The 16,292-nt window shown below is 42.8% G+C and overlaps 1 protein-coding gene across 1 annotated transcript in view; it reads left to right on the top strand.

Annotated features, from left to right (window-relative positions):
• DGKQ (diacylglycerol kinase theta) overlaps nucleotides 1-16,292 on the top strand; it is a 103,409-nt gene that overhangs the window by 52,734 nt on the left and 34,383 nt on the right. The window contains exons 8-10 of the mRNA XM_082074432.1: nucleotides 10,354-10,454; nucleotides 11,955-12,178; nucleotides 13,012-13,102. Coding sequence (XP_081930558.1) covers nucleotides 10,354-10,454; nucleotides 11,955-12,178; nucleotides 13,012-13,102 — 416 coding nt within the window. The remainder of the gene's footprint in view (nucleotides 1-10,353; nucleotides 10,455-11,954; nucleotides 12,179-13,011; nucleotides 13,103-16,292) is intronic.

Here is a 16,292-nt window from a genome sequence, read left to right as displayed (position 1 = left end):
TAAATAATTAACTCAGATATGGAAGTGATCTCAAGCATGCTTTTATTTCACTTCTTAAAATGTGAAGCTGGTGTCTCTTGATGACTGTGAGTTGTGATCCACCACCACGCTGCCTCGTTATGGGATCAGGCTCTGACTAACTGCAGTTCTATCTAAAGAAACTTTCACTTTTTCCAGTGTTTTAAGTGACATACGTGGTTTTGTGTCCAGACTTCCATACTTCACCAGCTGTGGCTATTTCCCTTACTTATGACCGTCAGAGAGCAAATTATGTATCCAGATACTTCAGCTGAATTGGTTGATTGTACTGGTACAGAGCAGTTCAGCTTTAGACAGCCTTCCCCAAAGAACAAAAAAAGTTATTGAATTTCGGGACCGGACACAAACTTTCATATGTCCTTTGTTCATACACAGTGTGTGTCTATGGACTGGAGAAAGCAGCAGTAGATGGTACGTGTTCAAGGCTCACGTGCACAATTGTCACTTGTGTTTTAAATAGAACAGTGGCATTAAAACAAATTGCTTCCCCATAATGCGTTTTTACAAAACAGAAGTCAGTGTAGAGCCCAGTTACTTTGCTATGATTTAGAAAGCTCGATAGGTAGGGAGTGATTCTAATGTCTCTTTAAAAACAAAGTATTCACCAAAAAAAGTTTGAAAGCTTTAGTTTAATGATATTAGGGATTAGGGGTCTCCAAATCTGGTAACCCGGTAAAGGTGAAGCTGCTGCAGCATCTTGTCCCCTCTGTGGCTGAGCAGGATGAAGGTCTGGTGGTGGCAATGTGTGTGTCTATACATACACATATTCTGATACATAAATAGGTTTAGATATACCTGTGTGTGTGGCCTTGTGCATGTATGTGTGCATGCATATACGCGTGCACACACACAGACACACACACACACACACTCTCTCTCTCCTCTGGGTCTGCTGGTGGACTCCCAGCCCCCATGGTCTCTCCATCAGTCATCCTGGACCTCCTGGTCCTTCCAGTGCTCATCTCTGACGGGTGCCTCGCTCACAGAGACACATACACGTGGCTCCCAGGCCACTCACCTTGCGTGCTGGTGAGTCCGGCCTGATGTTTGCTGGTGCTCACACAGCAGCTGTCACTGTGGTTGCTGAATCCATGGACATATGGGCCACAGTGACCTGTGGAGCCTGAGCAGGAGCTTCATTTGTCGCACCCTGGAACCCATGTGCACATATGTATACACAACAGTAGAAACCACACCTGCAAGAAGAGTTAGAAATAGCATTTATTGGGAAGTCAGGACAGAGTGTGCTGATCAGGTGCAGGACATGGCCAGGCAGGCACACCAACCAGCAACCTCTTTGCCTGTGACCAGCTGCTTTTATCTTCTTATCCCTCTGTTTTCCCATACTCATTCCTCCCCAAAACACCTTGACCCCTCCCTGCCCCTGCCTTTGGTTCCTCCCCGAAACATCTCCTAACAACTCTTGTACAATCTCAGAATGTACTACCCATGCGTCTTGTAGAGCCTCATGCCCTGGGCAACCTCCACACTTGGTAAGGTGGCCCACTGAGCTGCTCCTGCACCAGGGCAGGCTTAGCTTCTCTGATAGCTTCTCTGACAAAATTATTGGGGTTCACCTGGCAGCCGCTGTGCTTCTGTGCCTCTGTGTGTGGGAACTCATAACCTGTCAGATTAAATATGGCAGAGGCATGGTTATAGTGTGCTGAACCTCTTCTACACATCTCTAGGTAATCTCATTTCTGTAGTATGGGTCAAGAGTGAGCTGCTCATTAGCTTCTGTGTGTTGACTCAGCAGCTCTGCCACATCTTTTGGGATGTTTCCGTGTTCTCCCTCAGGAGTGTCTGAACGGAATTACATTCCAGAATATGGTGACTTTTCTTAATTCCAGCTCTTCATGCTTTAGAGTTGCATATTTTTTAAAACAGTGAAGACAAGTCAGAACAAATTGAATAATATTGACTTGTAAAGATGTGCTTTTCCATAGGAAAGAAGCCAGTAGGAAAGCTTGCAAAATCTGTAGATTAATATTGGAAGGAAATTTGAATTAGTGGTTTGCACTCCCTTTTGTTTCTTTGCTATTGTAGTAGGTTTTTTGAGTGAAGTGTAGAGTTAGAAGATGAATATCTTAATTTGGGGAGTTTAAATATATTAAGTCAACAATGTAATTTAGCCTAGGGAAATACTGATGCCAGATGCATAAAATGACCTTAAAAGCAACCTTACACTTTCTGAGATGATAGCTTTAACAGACTTACAGAACAGGTTTGGAACAGCACTATAAATCCTTGTGCCTGAGAACATGAGACAGCTTCTAAGGACTTGTCTACACAATGAAAAATTAACTTGAGGAGAATTGAATGTTAAAGGAATAGTTGGATAAATATCATATGGGTGCTCTTATTAGTATAGGTAGTTGTATTGCCTGAGGAATGACCTGAGCCCCAAAGTCCATTTTCATACTAAAATAATTCTTGGTCATCGTGGGAATATGTAACTGATAAAACTGTTCAGTAATGACAGACCTTAGATAGCTGGGGATGGAGGTACAGAGAGAGATTAAAAGTGCTCCTTAGGAGCGCCTCTCAGGGGTGTGCATTGCCTGTGCTGTCTGAGATGCAATGTTGGACTAGGTTTCAACCAGCACAGATTATTCGTGTTTTCCTGGAGACAAAATTCATTGGTCTTGGCTAAGATGCAACCACAGATGTAATCTGTCAAGCTCGAGAAGTCAAAGGCAACCTTTGAAAATAATTCCTTTTATTTCATGGTAATATGAAGACTTAGCGGAGGGGGGGAAAAAAAAAAAAGGTTGGTTTATTGTATACATGCAACAAATGAACCCCAGAGGAGCTATCTCAGTAATTCTTGAAATAAAAAATGAGTTATTAAGAGTTCTTACTTGTGTGTCAGTCTGCAGGGATCTGGGAACATGAAAATTAGTTAAATTCTGCCTAATTGCTTGCCGGAATCAATAAAAGCTGAGGGTACTTGACTACTGTATGGTGGAGGCCTAGGCAGCTTTTTTTTTATTTTAAAGCTTATCCATTTTTGACAGTGGTTGAGGGATGTTGCTTCTCCTTCTCCTCAACTTCTTTGCTCACAAAAGCTTCTCTTCAGTGGTACTTCAGGAGATACCCATTTACAAGTTAAATTGCTGTACCTGGTGTCAATTCCCCCAAGACAATTTGCTTCACCTGCATTTGAAGGTATTTTGAAACAACAGGGTTATGCTTGACTGTTGAGTGAACTAGTGGTTTAAGTGCTAGGATAAGTTGTTAAAGATCTGCTTCACTTTCCCCCTTGTGCATGTCTTCCTTTCCTCTCCTTCCCTCAGCACCCTTCACATGCCTTTTCTGACACTCGATATTGCCCAGTATTGTTCTCGCTTCTTACCAAGTTGTGTTTTGTGCTTTTCCCCAGCTTGTTTCTCTCAGTTTCCGTCTTTCCCTAAGCACAAAATTTACTCCCTGGTGTTGCTGCCCCTTTGGCTTGATTCCCTTTCAGTCTGCCTGCTCCTCTCTTGCTCCCTGAATCTCATCACCCCTCATGCTTTATGTCTCTTACAAGTTGGGGTCTACTTCAGGGAAGGCAAGCACGTCTTTTTAACTGCCTTGTGAAAATATAAAGTGGTTTTATGGAAAATCTCTTCAAGAAGAAAGATTGAAAAAATTTTCCTGTAGTTCTGTAGCATCATTGCTGGAAGACTATGGAGATAAATTCACAAATGCTGTCAGCTAGTGTTACTCTATTCCCTTCCTTAGGGCTCCTTATGACAAAGCTTATCAGGTTAAAATTTAATCATAGATACTTAAGAATGATGCGCACATCCATGCTTTTGGGTTGTTTCTGTGCTTATGCATTAACATGCTTTAACATCCTGCTTGTCTTGGTGCTTGGGTACAGTTTCCCATAGCAGCCCGCTGGAAGCATGTACAGACACTTTTCAGGAGGTGTATTGAGGGCTCGACAGAATTTCTGTCCATGTGCGTGTGGAACCCATTTGTCAGACAGGGACACATGAAGAGTGGTGGGCACGATCCCAACCCGAGGGTCCCTCTGCCCCGTGCGGGTCTCTCAGCATTCACTGGCTGCATGTGAACTGTCTGCTGCTGCCTGTGCCCGTCTTCTGCAGGACAAAATGCAAGTGTCAAGAGAAAGCCCTCTGAAGGAGGTTTTAGAGGAGTCTGACAAGAGCAATGGGGGCTGCGGTGCTGTCAGCAAACCTGCTTTTCACAGCATGTCCTTCCACAGCCCCTGTTTGGCCAGGCAGCACTCTGCTCTGGTAGCTGTTCACCTGAAGAGTAAGGGAGACAAAGTGTTCTTGTAGTAGATAGACCCAAATTGTTGGCTTAGCGCTTACTTATGTCTTGTCCCAAACCTGCTGACAGTGTGGAGAAGACCTTCACTGTAATTCTGCAAGCAGGAACATACTGGAAGAAGCAGAGGCAGCATATGTGGATTTGAGGGATTTTTTTTCACTACAGATACTTAGGAAGATGTTCAGCCTTCATAAAAAGGGACATTGCATTCTGCTAAAAGTTCTTACAGATGACTAAGCATGTAACATGTTTCTTTGAAACATGACTTCAGTGGTTTTGAAGCCCTAAAGCTAGAGGGTGAAGCAGGTGAAACCAGACCAAGTGGTGATACATGTGGCAGGTGCTTGGAGAAGCTCTAAAACCCATCCTAAAGGAGAAGGGTGCAGAGTTGGCAAACAGTGTGGGAGGGTGGCTAATAACACAGCTTTGTGCTTCAAAACCATCTTGGAACTAGAGGAATTTGAGGTGCTCATGAAAACAAGTTCAGAGAAGTGACAGCTGCAGATGGCTCTCCGGGAAGAGGAACAGCCGGAGAAAGGAAGAATCTGGAATTCTGAAAGACTGTCTTCAAGAATGCATCATTTTGTTGTCTCTGCCTCAAGACGCTCCCAAGTCTTTTCAGAAGCTGTGTCTTGTCCGTGGGGATTTGGAAGTCAAAGGATGTGAACTTTGGACTCATCAAATGCCGTTTATCCTTTTCCCAGGAAAATGTGATATCTTAGCCTCCAAAGTCAAATTCCAGAGTTTGGTAAATTATGCTGGAGATGACCTTTTTGTAGTTGTTTTCCCCTTGAAAAGCATAAGCATGAAGACCTGGTTTTTATTTTTCAACTCTTTATCCCATGATAAGGAAAAAAGTAATGTATTTTTCAGGAGAAAGTCCTGGTACTGTTTAGTCTCATCCAGCAAGAAAAGATAAAACACATTTGGCAGTCAAGTGTTGATATTATAAAACAGGCAGTAACTCCTTTAAATACCAAAGTTTGTTATGTTCATCTATTGCATATTAGGAAGACTTTTTATACTAAGTAGTGGTATGTAGACTTCACTTCTGTAATTGAATAATTTTCTAATATTTAAAAGTTGGAACTGGAGGGACAAAGAGCTTTATCCAACTTTACAAGTGATTATAGTTGAGCTTCTTTCCAAGGCTAGTTAGACAAATCAATCTGATATAGGACACCTCTTTAATATTGTGGATGTACACTTCAATTAGTTGGGAAGTGTTTTTCTGGATGATTAGTTGTGGCCAGATAAGTAGCTGTTTGTTCTTTGTTAATGTGTTGGTCATAGAGGCACACCAAAACCAGACAGACAGGTAGCAAACTGGAACCTTTTTCTAACCAGAATCATGCAGCAGGAAAAACAGCTAAAACAAGGTTTGTCCAAATCATTCGGCACTCTGACAGTGTTAGACATCACAGGTTCAGGGTAGCGGTTGGGTTTTAATCACTATACGGTCAACACAGGCTAGGGGGGTGCCCCACAACTTTGGAATGAGGACTCCCAAGATGGGGACTTCCAAGGGTAACCCAGCAAATACACTCGCCAATAAGGTGAGGGTTCTCAAGGATGATCCAGAATATATAATCACTTGCCAACAGGGCAAGGGCTTTCAAGGGTGACCCAGAAGGTATGATCACTCACCAAAAACATGAGGGCACTTGGTCCTCGAGGAAGTTTCCTTAGGTGGTGTCCCAGCCTAAGGGGAGAGTCCTCAGCTGCAGCCCCATTGCTCTGAAGAGGACTGACTCAAAAGGCATCTCTGGCAGGGCTCCATTTATAACCTAGGTTGAATCTGCTCTGTGGTCATATATGTTCAGTGTCTAGAAACTTCTCTTGACCGAGGCATTTTATCACCTAAGCTCCCTGTCTTTCCTGTCCCCCAGCCAAGGGGTATACGTGACCATAACCACTGCCCCTTGGGTTGGCATGCGATGGTCAGCACTCCGTCAAGATGTGTATGTGACCAGAGTCACCATGCAGGGTCCATCGATTCTGCACAAGAAGGCTGAGGTGTTTCTGGTGTTGTAGAAGGGTGGGCAGGAAGCACACCTGCCACAGGGTCCCCAGAAGCTCATGTTTGAGAAAGCCATCTTTCGTCAGGCTGCAGTAAGAGTGACCTCTGTGAGGAATACACTGACAAAGTTAAACATGATTTTTCACTGATAAATTGAGCTTGTTTTATATGACATGTAATCAGATTACCTTTAAGGAAAGCAGGACTGAGCATACTGTGTGTTTAACTAAGGAATGTACTTGAGCTAAGGACGTTACTACTGGTCTGTAGATCTAAACTCCTCCTTGCAAACTAGTTAATTTTAAGAGTCAAGACAACTTTTTGCAACATTTGGCTGGTCATAAGAATTGCAGAGCTCGTTAAAAAATCTCCAGTTAAAATTGCTAGGGATTGATTCTTTTGGGCCAGTTAGTATCTTAACAAGAGCAGAATACAAAGGCAGTTTGAACGAAAACAAGTACTAAAACTTGGATGGATGTTTTTATACTCAGGTGATTGTCTACCCTCTAATTGCTAGAGAAAACAGTACAGATTTTGAGAGTGTTACAGTAGTCGATACTCAGAACATTGGCTGTGCTGTCAATAACCAGTGTTTGCTGTTTTTTCTCAAGTTCTGTTAGCTATAACGAAGGTCCCCCAGGACACAGTGTGTCATTGGGTTAAAATCTGTCTGTGCTAAAGTCACTCTGACAGAAATCTGTTTCTAAAATAATTCGCTTTTTCTGACATGAATCCAGCAGGGTTTAAAGGAGCAGATCACTTTCTGACGTGCTGTAGTCTCAATGCAAAGGCAATAGAGTTTCCATGATACTTTAGAAGTGAGAGTTGATAATATTTAAAATGTTCCTTGTATTGTGACTAAAAAAAAAAATAGACAACAGACACAACCACTGAGTTGATAGTTGGAAAACTGAGAAGCCAAATCCACCTGGTAATACTACTTTTCATATTTTTAAAAATAGTTGAATAGTTCGAGTGTATCATATCATATATCCCAAGCTTAGTTCTCCAGTAGAATAATTTACTCTCCTTTGCTGTATGGAGTGTACATTGCATGAGGAAATTGTGTGATTGTATTTCCTAAACAGATATTGTAAAAGGTTTCAGCTAACTGGTCTCAAAAGAGTCCCTGAGGAGTAGTCATATAGGAAAGAAGAAATTAGAGCTGTGCTTCCATTCTTCTCGACAGGAGACAGAAGGAGACCCGCAAAATCAGGAGCCCAAAGATCTGTCATGTTGTAGGTACCACTTAGAAAGGCAGTAATTTTTGCTTTTTCAGTTTCACTTGGATGTAGGATTTTAGTTCTTTTGCTTTCTGCTTAAACCCTTTGTGCTTTCACATCAGTGTCCAAGTGGAATTCACTAACAAGTGATCTCCCTCATGGGTCCATACTGGGGCTGGTGCTATTTACTACCTTCATCAGTGACAGATAGTGGGATTGAGTGAACCTTTGGCAAGTTTGCAGATGCCCCCAAGCTGAGTGATGCAGTTGATTCACTAGAGGGAAGGAATGCCGTCCGGAGAGACCTTGACAGGATGAAGGAGCGGACCCATGCAAACCTCATGAAGTTCAGCAAGATCAAGTGCAAGGTCCTGCACCTGGGTCAGGGTAATCCCTGGTGTAAATACAGGCTGGGGGATGAAGGGATTGAGAGCAGCCCTGCGGAGAAGGTCTTGGGGGTACTGGTGAATGAAAAGCTGGACATGAGCCGGTAATGTGCGCTTGCAGCCCAGAAGGCCAATCGTGTCGTGGGCGGCATCAAAAGCAGCATGTCCAGCAGGTCAAGGGAGTTGATTGTGCCCCTCTGCTCTGCTCTGGTGACACCCCACCTGCAGTCCTGTGTCCAGCTCTGTAGCTGGAAAGTACAGGAAAGACATGGACCTGTTGGAGAGGGGCCAGAGGAGGTCACCAAGATAACTAGGTGGCTGTAGCAGCTCTGCTGTGAGGACAGACTGAGAGAGTTGGGGCTGTTCACCCTGGAGAAGAAAAGGCTCTGGGGAGACCTCACTAGGGCCTTTCAAGTACTCAGAGAGTATTGTATAAGAAAGATGGAGAGAGACTTTTTGCCAGGGCCTCTAGTGACAGGACAAGGGGCAACCATTTTAAAGTGAAAGAAGGTAGGCTTGGTTTGGACATAAGAAAGAAATTCTCTATGGTGAGGGTGGTGAGACAGTGGAACAGGTTGCCCAAGGAAGTTGCGGATGCCCCGTCACTGGAAGCGTTCAAGGCCAGGTTGGATGCGACTTTGAGCAACCTCATCTAGTGAAAAACGTCTGTGTTCATGGCAGGGTGTTTGGACTAGGTGATTTTTGAAGGTCCCTTCCAACTCAAATTATTCTGTGATGCTATTATCTTATTTATTCTGTTAGTGTCTCTCTCTTCCTTGTTACAACCATCGTACAGGTTTCCCTTCACAGAGTCACAGCATGGCTGAGGTTGCAGGCAGTGTGGAGATTATTGAGGCCAACCCTCTGCTCAAGCAGGGTCAACCAGAGCAGTTTGTTCAGGGTTGTGTGCAATTTGGGCATTTTTAAGACCTCATCAGACTTGTTCTCCAGATCCCTCTCCAGCTTCGTTCCACATTTCTGCCTGGGATTCTCGCTTGCTTTTTTCAACCACCAGTTAGGAATAGTTTGGGTTTTTTACTCCTTCCGTTCCAGCTCTTCTTTTTAATCCTTCTGTGACAATTGTTCGTTTGCTAATGTGGTTCTTCGAACCTAAACACCAGTATTATTTGAGAGCAAAAGGCTTTCAGTACTTTCTGCTGTACTACAAAGTATTTCCAAGCTGTAAGAGAAAGATGGAAGTAGACTCCAGCATGTGGCGTATGTCTCCTTTACAGTGCATATTAACAGACTGCAGGATTAACCAGTGGTGTGATGTACATGGCTTTCAGTTAATACCTCTAACATTTCAAGTCTGCAAGTGACAGCTTCTAAGAGATTTTATTACTTTATGGTGAATGCAGGGATACAGATTTGTTATGAGATCAGAGTCTGTAACATTGTGCTGTACAAAGAGTGACAATGGAATAAAAAGGGCAAATTCTGTCCATGAAGGATAGTCATGTATGGTATAAAGCATGGGCTCTCTGGGGAGTACGTTAAAGAACCTGCAAATCCGAACACGTTGTCAGATCTCTTCATAAAGATGTGATCAGGATAGGACTCTCTTGCTGGAGTCTCTTTTTTGGTCTGGACTGATTAACTTGATTTCTTTCCATAGGTGGTAAAGACACGTATGCTGGACTGATAATATTTTTTTGTTCTTAAAACCTCTCAAAAACTGCCTGTTCTATGAGAATTTGGTTGCACTTTGCGATTGCTCTTAAAATAGTCACTTAAATAAGAGAGAAACTTTGTCATACAGTGGACTGTGCCAGACTGAGTCTAACTCATCTTTGTGAAAGGTGAACCTGAAATCTTTAACTCCTCACCCTTTCACAGATGTCTGTGCAACAACCAGTGCTCCATGATTTCAGCACAGATTTGGTAAGGCTGTAGTCAAATTAAACAGAGCAAAGAGTTGTAGTTCATTTGCTGTACCTTTGTTCTTCTAGTTTGTCTGTTGTTCCTGTGTTTTCTCCTGTTGTCTGTACAGTTACCAGGTACTTTAAGGACTCTCTTTGGAAGGATGTTCTCAGAACTGGCAGTACTTTGGGAGCTGTTCTGGAGGTGATGGCCCTCTGTCCCAGTTTTCACATTGTTGAACTCGCCTGTAACAAATGCAATCTTGAATGGTGAAGGTGAAGAAATGATAACATAAACTATATAGTTATTTATAACAGTTACATCAAAAGCCAGGATAAAACTGATTCCTTGAAATACTCCTTCCTGTACCCATTTTAAATGAACATTAACAAAACAAAAATATTCAGCCTCAAAACTTGTGATGAAAAAATGGTTCAGTGTTTAAAAGGAAGTTTTTAACAGTCCATTGTACGCTTCCTATTCAGGTAGCCTTATGATTTGAGGGGTGTGTTATTGAAATAAAATAATTGTTTTCATTCAGGTAAACAAACATTAAAGATATTTGATGGGAATGATGCAGTGAAACGCAATCAATTTCGACTGATTTCAGTTCCAAGGATTGCAAAAAATGAAGAAGTTGTGGTAAGATACCTGGTGAAGGTCAATATTCTAGTGTGATAAAGGGACATATTATTATATATTACAATAGTCAAAAGCTAACAGTTTTACAAGTGTAACTCAAGAAGAACAAAATCTGTAAATAGGCTATAATATTACAGTGTGATTTGACTTTGATGTAGTGCTCTTATTTTTGAGCACCTGAAGAATATAGCATATTGGGGGACCACAGCATATCACACATTAAACAGCCATTCTTCTTCCCCATGTGCCACTGAACTGTGATTTTTCGGATGTGAGCAATACTGGATAATCAGCTCCTTAGACCGTTCTCCTCTTCTGTAGTGTTCAGTGGTTTGACGTTTATCGTGGACAGCCACCACTATTGCACTTGAGTTAATCAGCTTTGCAGACTGAAGCATGCCATAGTTACCTCCATTCCTTGGCTGTGAAAGTAGTGAATTATCAGTTGCATATTGGCTACTCCCTGGCTTTTCCAGTGCTCCATCTGGGGTGGAAACATGGCTCAGTACTAAATCAAATGTTCTATGCAGATCTGAATTTACTGGGTTGGACAGACACCCTGTGCTGTGCAGAAATAAAGCCCAGAAAGGGTAGGGGGTGCTGCACAGTAAAACTGAGTAGTGAAGACTCAGAGTCCTAAAGGACTTGGCACAGAAGCCTGCAGAATCTGTTACATCAGAATTTTGACCACTGAAACCTACAGCTCATTTAAGATTTTTATCTTGATATTGTGCTCAAAGTCAACAGGAGTTTTGAAGGTGATCTGTAGTGTTCTGCATGTCAAATATTTTCAAGGAAAATTTTGTACAGAGCTGAAAACACATTTGTTTAGGAGTGCTACTTACCTTTAAAGCACATTTTATCAGGCTGCTACCTATAATACCAGGGATGCTTAGTACCAGTTGTCGTGACTTACTAGGCTGTATTCACTGCAGTGTTTGTGTTAGCAGAGGTGCTGTGGGCACAGGCCAGTAACAGATATAGAATCCTGTGACTGCTTGCACCTTGCCAGGACAGCCCTTACCTTTTCACAGGTGAGTGGGTTTAGGCAGTGTTGTGGCTGAAACGTTCGCTAGTTTTCAGTGTGGCCATAGTGCAAGAAGGTTGAATATGCAGACCTGAGCACAATCAAGTGTAATTTACCATTTTCCTCATGGAGTAAGTTTTGCATGCAGTGAGGTTAGCTTTACTGGTGCTGAATTTTTACATTTGATCTATGGAGTTTAAATGACTGTCACTTGACAAAAATACTGTGGGCTGTGTTCAAATCTGTTACTATCTCAAGCTTTCTTCTTGTATCTTCCACCAAAATTTGTTTTCAAAACTTCGCTTTTGTTTTGTTTGGGGTTTTTTTTGCCATTGCTATTAGTCCACTGTTCTGCGCTTATAATGTGCCATAAAAATTGATTGCATAAGTAAGGTGTTTATGAATGTCTATGGCTATGCAGGTATTCATGGAATCTTTTCAAGAAAATGTTAATTTATCTTGCTGTGCCGTAGGAGGCTGCTCTGAGGGCATACTACATCAATGATGAGCAGCAGGAGTACGAGCTCCAGACCTTCACGCAGCAGGCGCTGCTGTCTGATGATGTTATCAACAGGAATGATGCTGCAGAGGACAGCAACTTGGGCTCGGTATTCCGAGAATCTGTTCCTGAAGCTTGGATCATCAGAGCCAAACCAAAGGATGAGGAAGTGATCAGAATTTATCCTGCCTGGCTGAAGTGAGTGTTTTTCTCCTTTATCATGAGGTTATTCTGCTTGGCTGCATTTGTACTGTGTAGTCTAGTCCAGTGTGTTTCAGTCATTGAAGTTCCACAAGTATAAAATAACAGCGAATGTAGCTTCTTCTGAGTTTCAGGACTCTTATGTTTATTTTTCTGAATGAGTAATATGCATGTTATTCAATCCATGCCTGGAAACGTGCTCATGGGTTTCTTTAATGCATGGAACATATTATGCAATTTGTGCCATTCCATTAGAGTGCGTTTGGCCAAGAAGATGCACCTTTAAATTAACTGCATCTGTAAACAAATGATGACACACATGTCACTTGAAAACTCGATTATTTTTTTTTAATAAATATTAAGTAGGAAGAATTCAGTGTAACTTCTGATGTTTGAATAGGAGGAAAAAAAAAAACAAAGAAAAAAATCTGTTCCATGTAACAGCGAGACAATATATATTTTAAGCATATTTAGCAGTGGAAACAAGACTGGCTGGTGACCTATTTATTTCTTAAGAGCAGTGGGATAAAATTTAAACCTTTGTTCATTTTACTAATGCAACTACATTGCCAAATTTTATGGAAGACCTGAAGGTAATTCTCTGCAAATAAACTAATTTGCAGTGCTACAATCATAATGACCAGTTCCTTGAGATTAAAGTCTTTGCTGGTCTGTGGCATTAATGCTGCATCTGCCATGAGCCTCAGTGAACAACTTTCTTCAGCTAATGCAAATTTCTGCCTACCCTCCATGGGAAATATGCCACTTAGGTAAAAAAGACACACACAGGATAGGTCAGGTCCTAAAATAAGTATTTCTTTTCTCTCTAGGGTGGGAATGGCATACATTTCTCTACGAGTAAATAAGAGTAGCACTACGCAGACTGTGATTGAGGAAGTGCTTCCATTACTTGGAAGGCAGGTAAATGAAAGATCATAAGGATGTCCACATACCACCTGAGTGAGCCTGAAGTGGGATGTCTATGTTCTTCTCTTTAGAAAAATTACAATCAGTCCATTTGTGCCTGATGCAAATCTTATTAATATTTGGTGGATGATCTCTTGTGACTGATAAGATGCTCAAAACCTTCTGCAGTCTTGATGGTAGACCTGGTTACTCTGTGCTGGAAGTTACTATCAGTCTTGTTGGGTCAAGCAGATTTGCTGGCAAGAACACAATAGTTCTTGATATGCAGTATATTTTTTTCTGGCTGTTTATGTCTTGAGATATTTAAAATACACTTGTGTGTAACTACACTGCTTACCTTACCTTGTTGCAAAACTGGCAGCCGCTGTTAGGGTGATTGTGCTTGTCTCCCACTTCTTTGCTCTGCTCTGCAAAGGAGATGACAGCATATCTCAAGTTGGAAGCTCCCCATAAGGATCATAGAGTCCAGCTCCCTGCTCCTCACAGGACTACCTGGAACTAAACCCTGTGACTAAGGGTGTTGTCCAGACTCTCCTTGAACTGTGACAGGCTTGCTGCTGTCACGACTTCCCTGGGGAGCCTGTTCCAGTGACCAACCACACTCTCAGTGAAGAACCTTCTCCTCATGTCCAGTCTGAACTTCCTCTGATGCAGCTTCATCTCATCTCTTCATGTCATATCAATGGTCACCAAAGGGAGGAGATCAGCAGCTCTCCTTCCACTGTCCCCCATGAAGAAGCTGTAGACTGTGATGAGGTCACCCCTCGGCCTTCTCTTCTGCAAGCTGAACAAACCAAATGACCTCAACCGCTCCACCTAAGTCTTGCCCTCAAGACCTTTCACCATCTTGGACACCCTCCTCTGGACACAGTCTAGTATCTGATGTCCTTCTTATGTTGAGGTGCCCAAAGCTGCACACAGGACTTGAGGTGGGGCCACAGCGGTGCAGTGTAGGATGGGACACCCACCTCCCTTGACCAGCTGACAATGCTTGATATACCCCAAGACACAGGTGGCCCTTTTGTCTGCCAGGGCACACTGTTGACTCGTATTCAATATGCCATGAACCCAGACCTCCAGATCTCTTTCTATGGGGCTGCTCTCCAGCCTTTCACACACCAGTTTGTATGTATTTACCCATCCCAGCTGGATAATCTGGCACTTGCTCTTGTTAAATTTCATATGGTCGGTGATTGACCAGCTCTCTAGCCTATCCAGATTTCTCTGTAAGGCCTCTTTATTCTTGAGGGAGTCCACAGCACCTCCTAGTTCAGTATCATCAGCAGATTTACTCAATGTGCATTCTATTCCTGCATCCTGATCATTTCTAATAACATTAAAGAACACTGGCCCTAAAACTGAGCTCTGGGGAACCTCCAGTGGTGACTGGCTGCCAGCCTGATGAAACCCCATTTACTGTAAACCTTTGAGCCCAACCCATCAGCCAGTTGCTCATCCAGTGTGTTATGGACATGTCTAGCTCTGTGCTGGACATTTTGTCCAGAAAGATACTGTGAAAAACAGTATCAAAAGCTTTGCTAAAATCCAAACCCACCATGTTCACTATGCCTTCCCTTGGTCAACTAGGTGGGTGACCTTGTCATAAAAGGAAATTAAGTTGGTTAAGCAGGACTTTCCCCTCATGAAGCTGTGCTGGCTGGGACCAGTGTCTCTGTTGTCCCCAAAGTGTTTTCCAGTAACTTCCAGAATAACCTTCTCCATAATTTTACGAAGCACTGAAGTGAGGCTGACAGGCCTGTAATTACCAAGGTCTTCCTTCCTACCCTTCTTGAAAACTGGGACCTCTCCAGACACCCAATATGGTTGAAAAATAATGGAAAGAGATCCTGCAACAACATCAGCCAGGTCCTTCAGTAACCTGGGGGAAATCCCACTGGGTCCCATAGGCTCACGCACATCTAGCTGGACTAACCAGTCTCGAACAAGTTCAGAGTTGCCCAGGAGTTTATCATCCCCCCAGTCACAGTCTTCCAGCACAGGGCTCCAGGGGTTCCAGAGCCCATCACTGGTGGTGAAGGCGGCATTGAATGTTGTCTGCTCTATGTCCCTGTTTGTAAAGTCACAGCTCATCAAGTAAAGACTGATGTTACTTCTGATCCTTCTTTTGCTGTTAACATATTTTAAAAAGCCCTTTTTGTTGTCCTTCACAGTGCAGCCATGCTTGAACTCAAGCTTTGGCCACACAGATTTTCTCCCTACAGTGGCGAACAGCTTCTCTGTAGTCCTCAAGGACTACAAGGAAGGACTGAAGGCTGAACAGCACCCACGTTCTTCACCATCTGCATTCCTTCCCACCTCATTGGAAATGATTAGATACATCTTGTAGTCTCGAGGATGCACAGGTTTTCCTTGGAAGATGATCTGTTTTCACTCTGCCTGTCTTTCTTACAGCTGGTGCCAGGATAGCATGGCTTTTAGGAAATGTGTTAGTACAATTTGTAAGTGTGCCAAGGCACTTACAGTCTCAGTTGGGCTCACAGCTGTGAAGCTGTTAACAGACACATTTCATTCAGCAGCTGGAACTGTGAACCCACCAGCAGATGGGCGCACTTCCATGGCTCCAGGGAAGAGCCATGGTCACAGAGGGTGACCACTGCCTTTTGTGCTCACTGACAAGGTGCACAGGTGGCTAGCTGCCTGCAGTAGGTGAGAATGGTAGATCTCTGTCTAACTGTACACAGCTATGTAGTCCTTGTGGCTCCTTTTGCGCCATAAGGTGGTTCTAGGATTTGGTTTCAGTCCTTTTCCTCAAGTGCTGTGGACTTTTTGACAAAACTTGGACAATATCATCTGAGGTTTTGTCTCATCTGAAAAAAGCAACTGTCGAACAGGATAGTCAGGTACTCTGTTTGGGAAATATCTTCACACCTCTCTATTTGGGAAGCTACTTTTATGTTGTAAAAGACTTAATTCACTGGCTCAATTGCAATTTCTCTGATGTTGGTGGTTTTCTCCTTTTTCTATATGAAGATTCACTTGCAGGAAATCTCTTTTTAATATCCAGAATTTTCCTGTGCTGAAGATACTCTCCGAGACACTCATCAAATTTCAGGCCAAGCAGATGTAAGCAGTTGAGGCTTTTAACATCCTTGCTCATGACATATGAAGCAAGATAATTTGTCCTCTCGAGTCTCAGCGCCAAAAATTAAGAAACTTACTCAAC

Source organism: Streptopelia decaocto, assembly GCF_964273445.1.
Source record: "Streptopelia decaocto genome assembly, chromosome: Z".
In the NCBI taxonomy this organism is placed as follows: domain Eukaryota; kingdom Metazoa; phylum Chordata; class Aves; order Columbiformes; family Columbidae; genus Streptopelia; species Streptopelia decaocto.
This window is presented reverse-complemented; position numbering and strand designations above follow the sequence as displayed.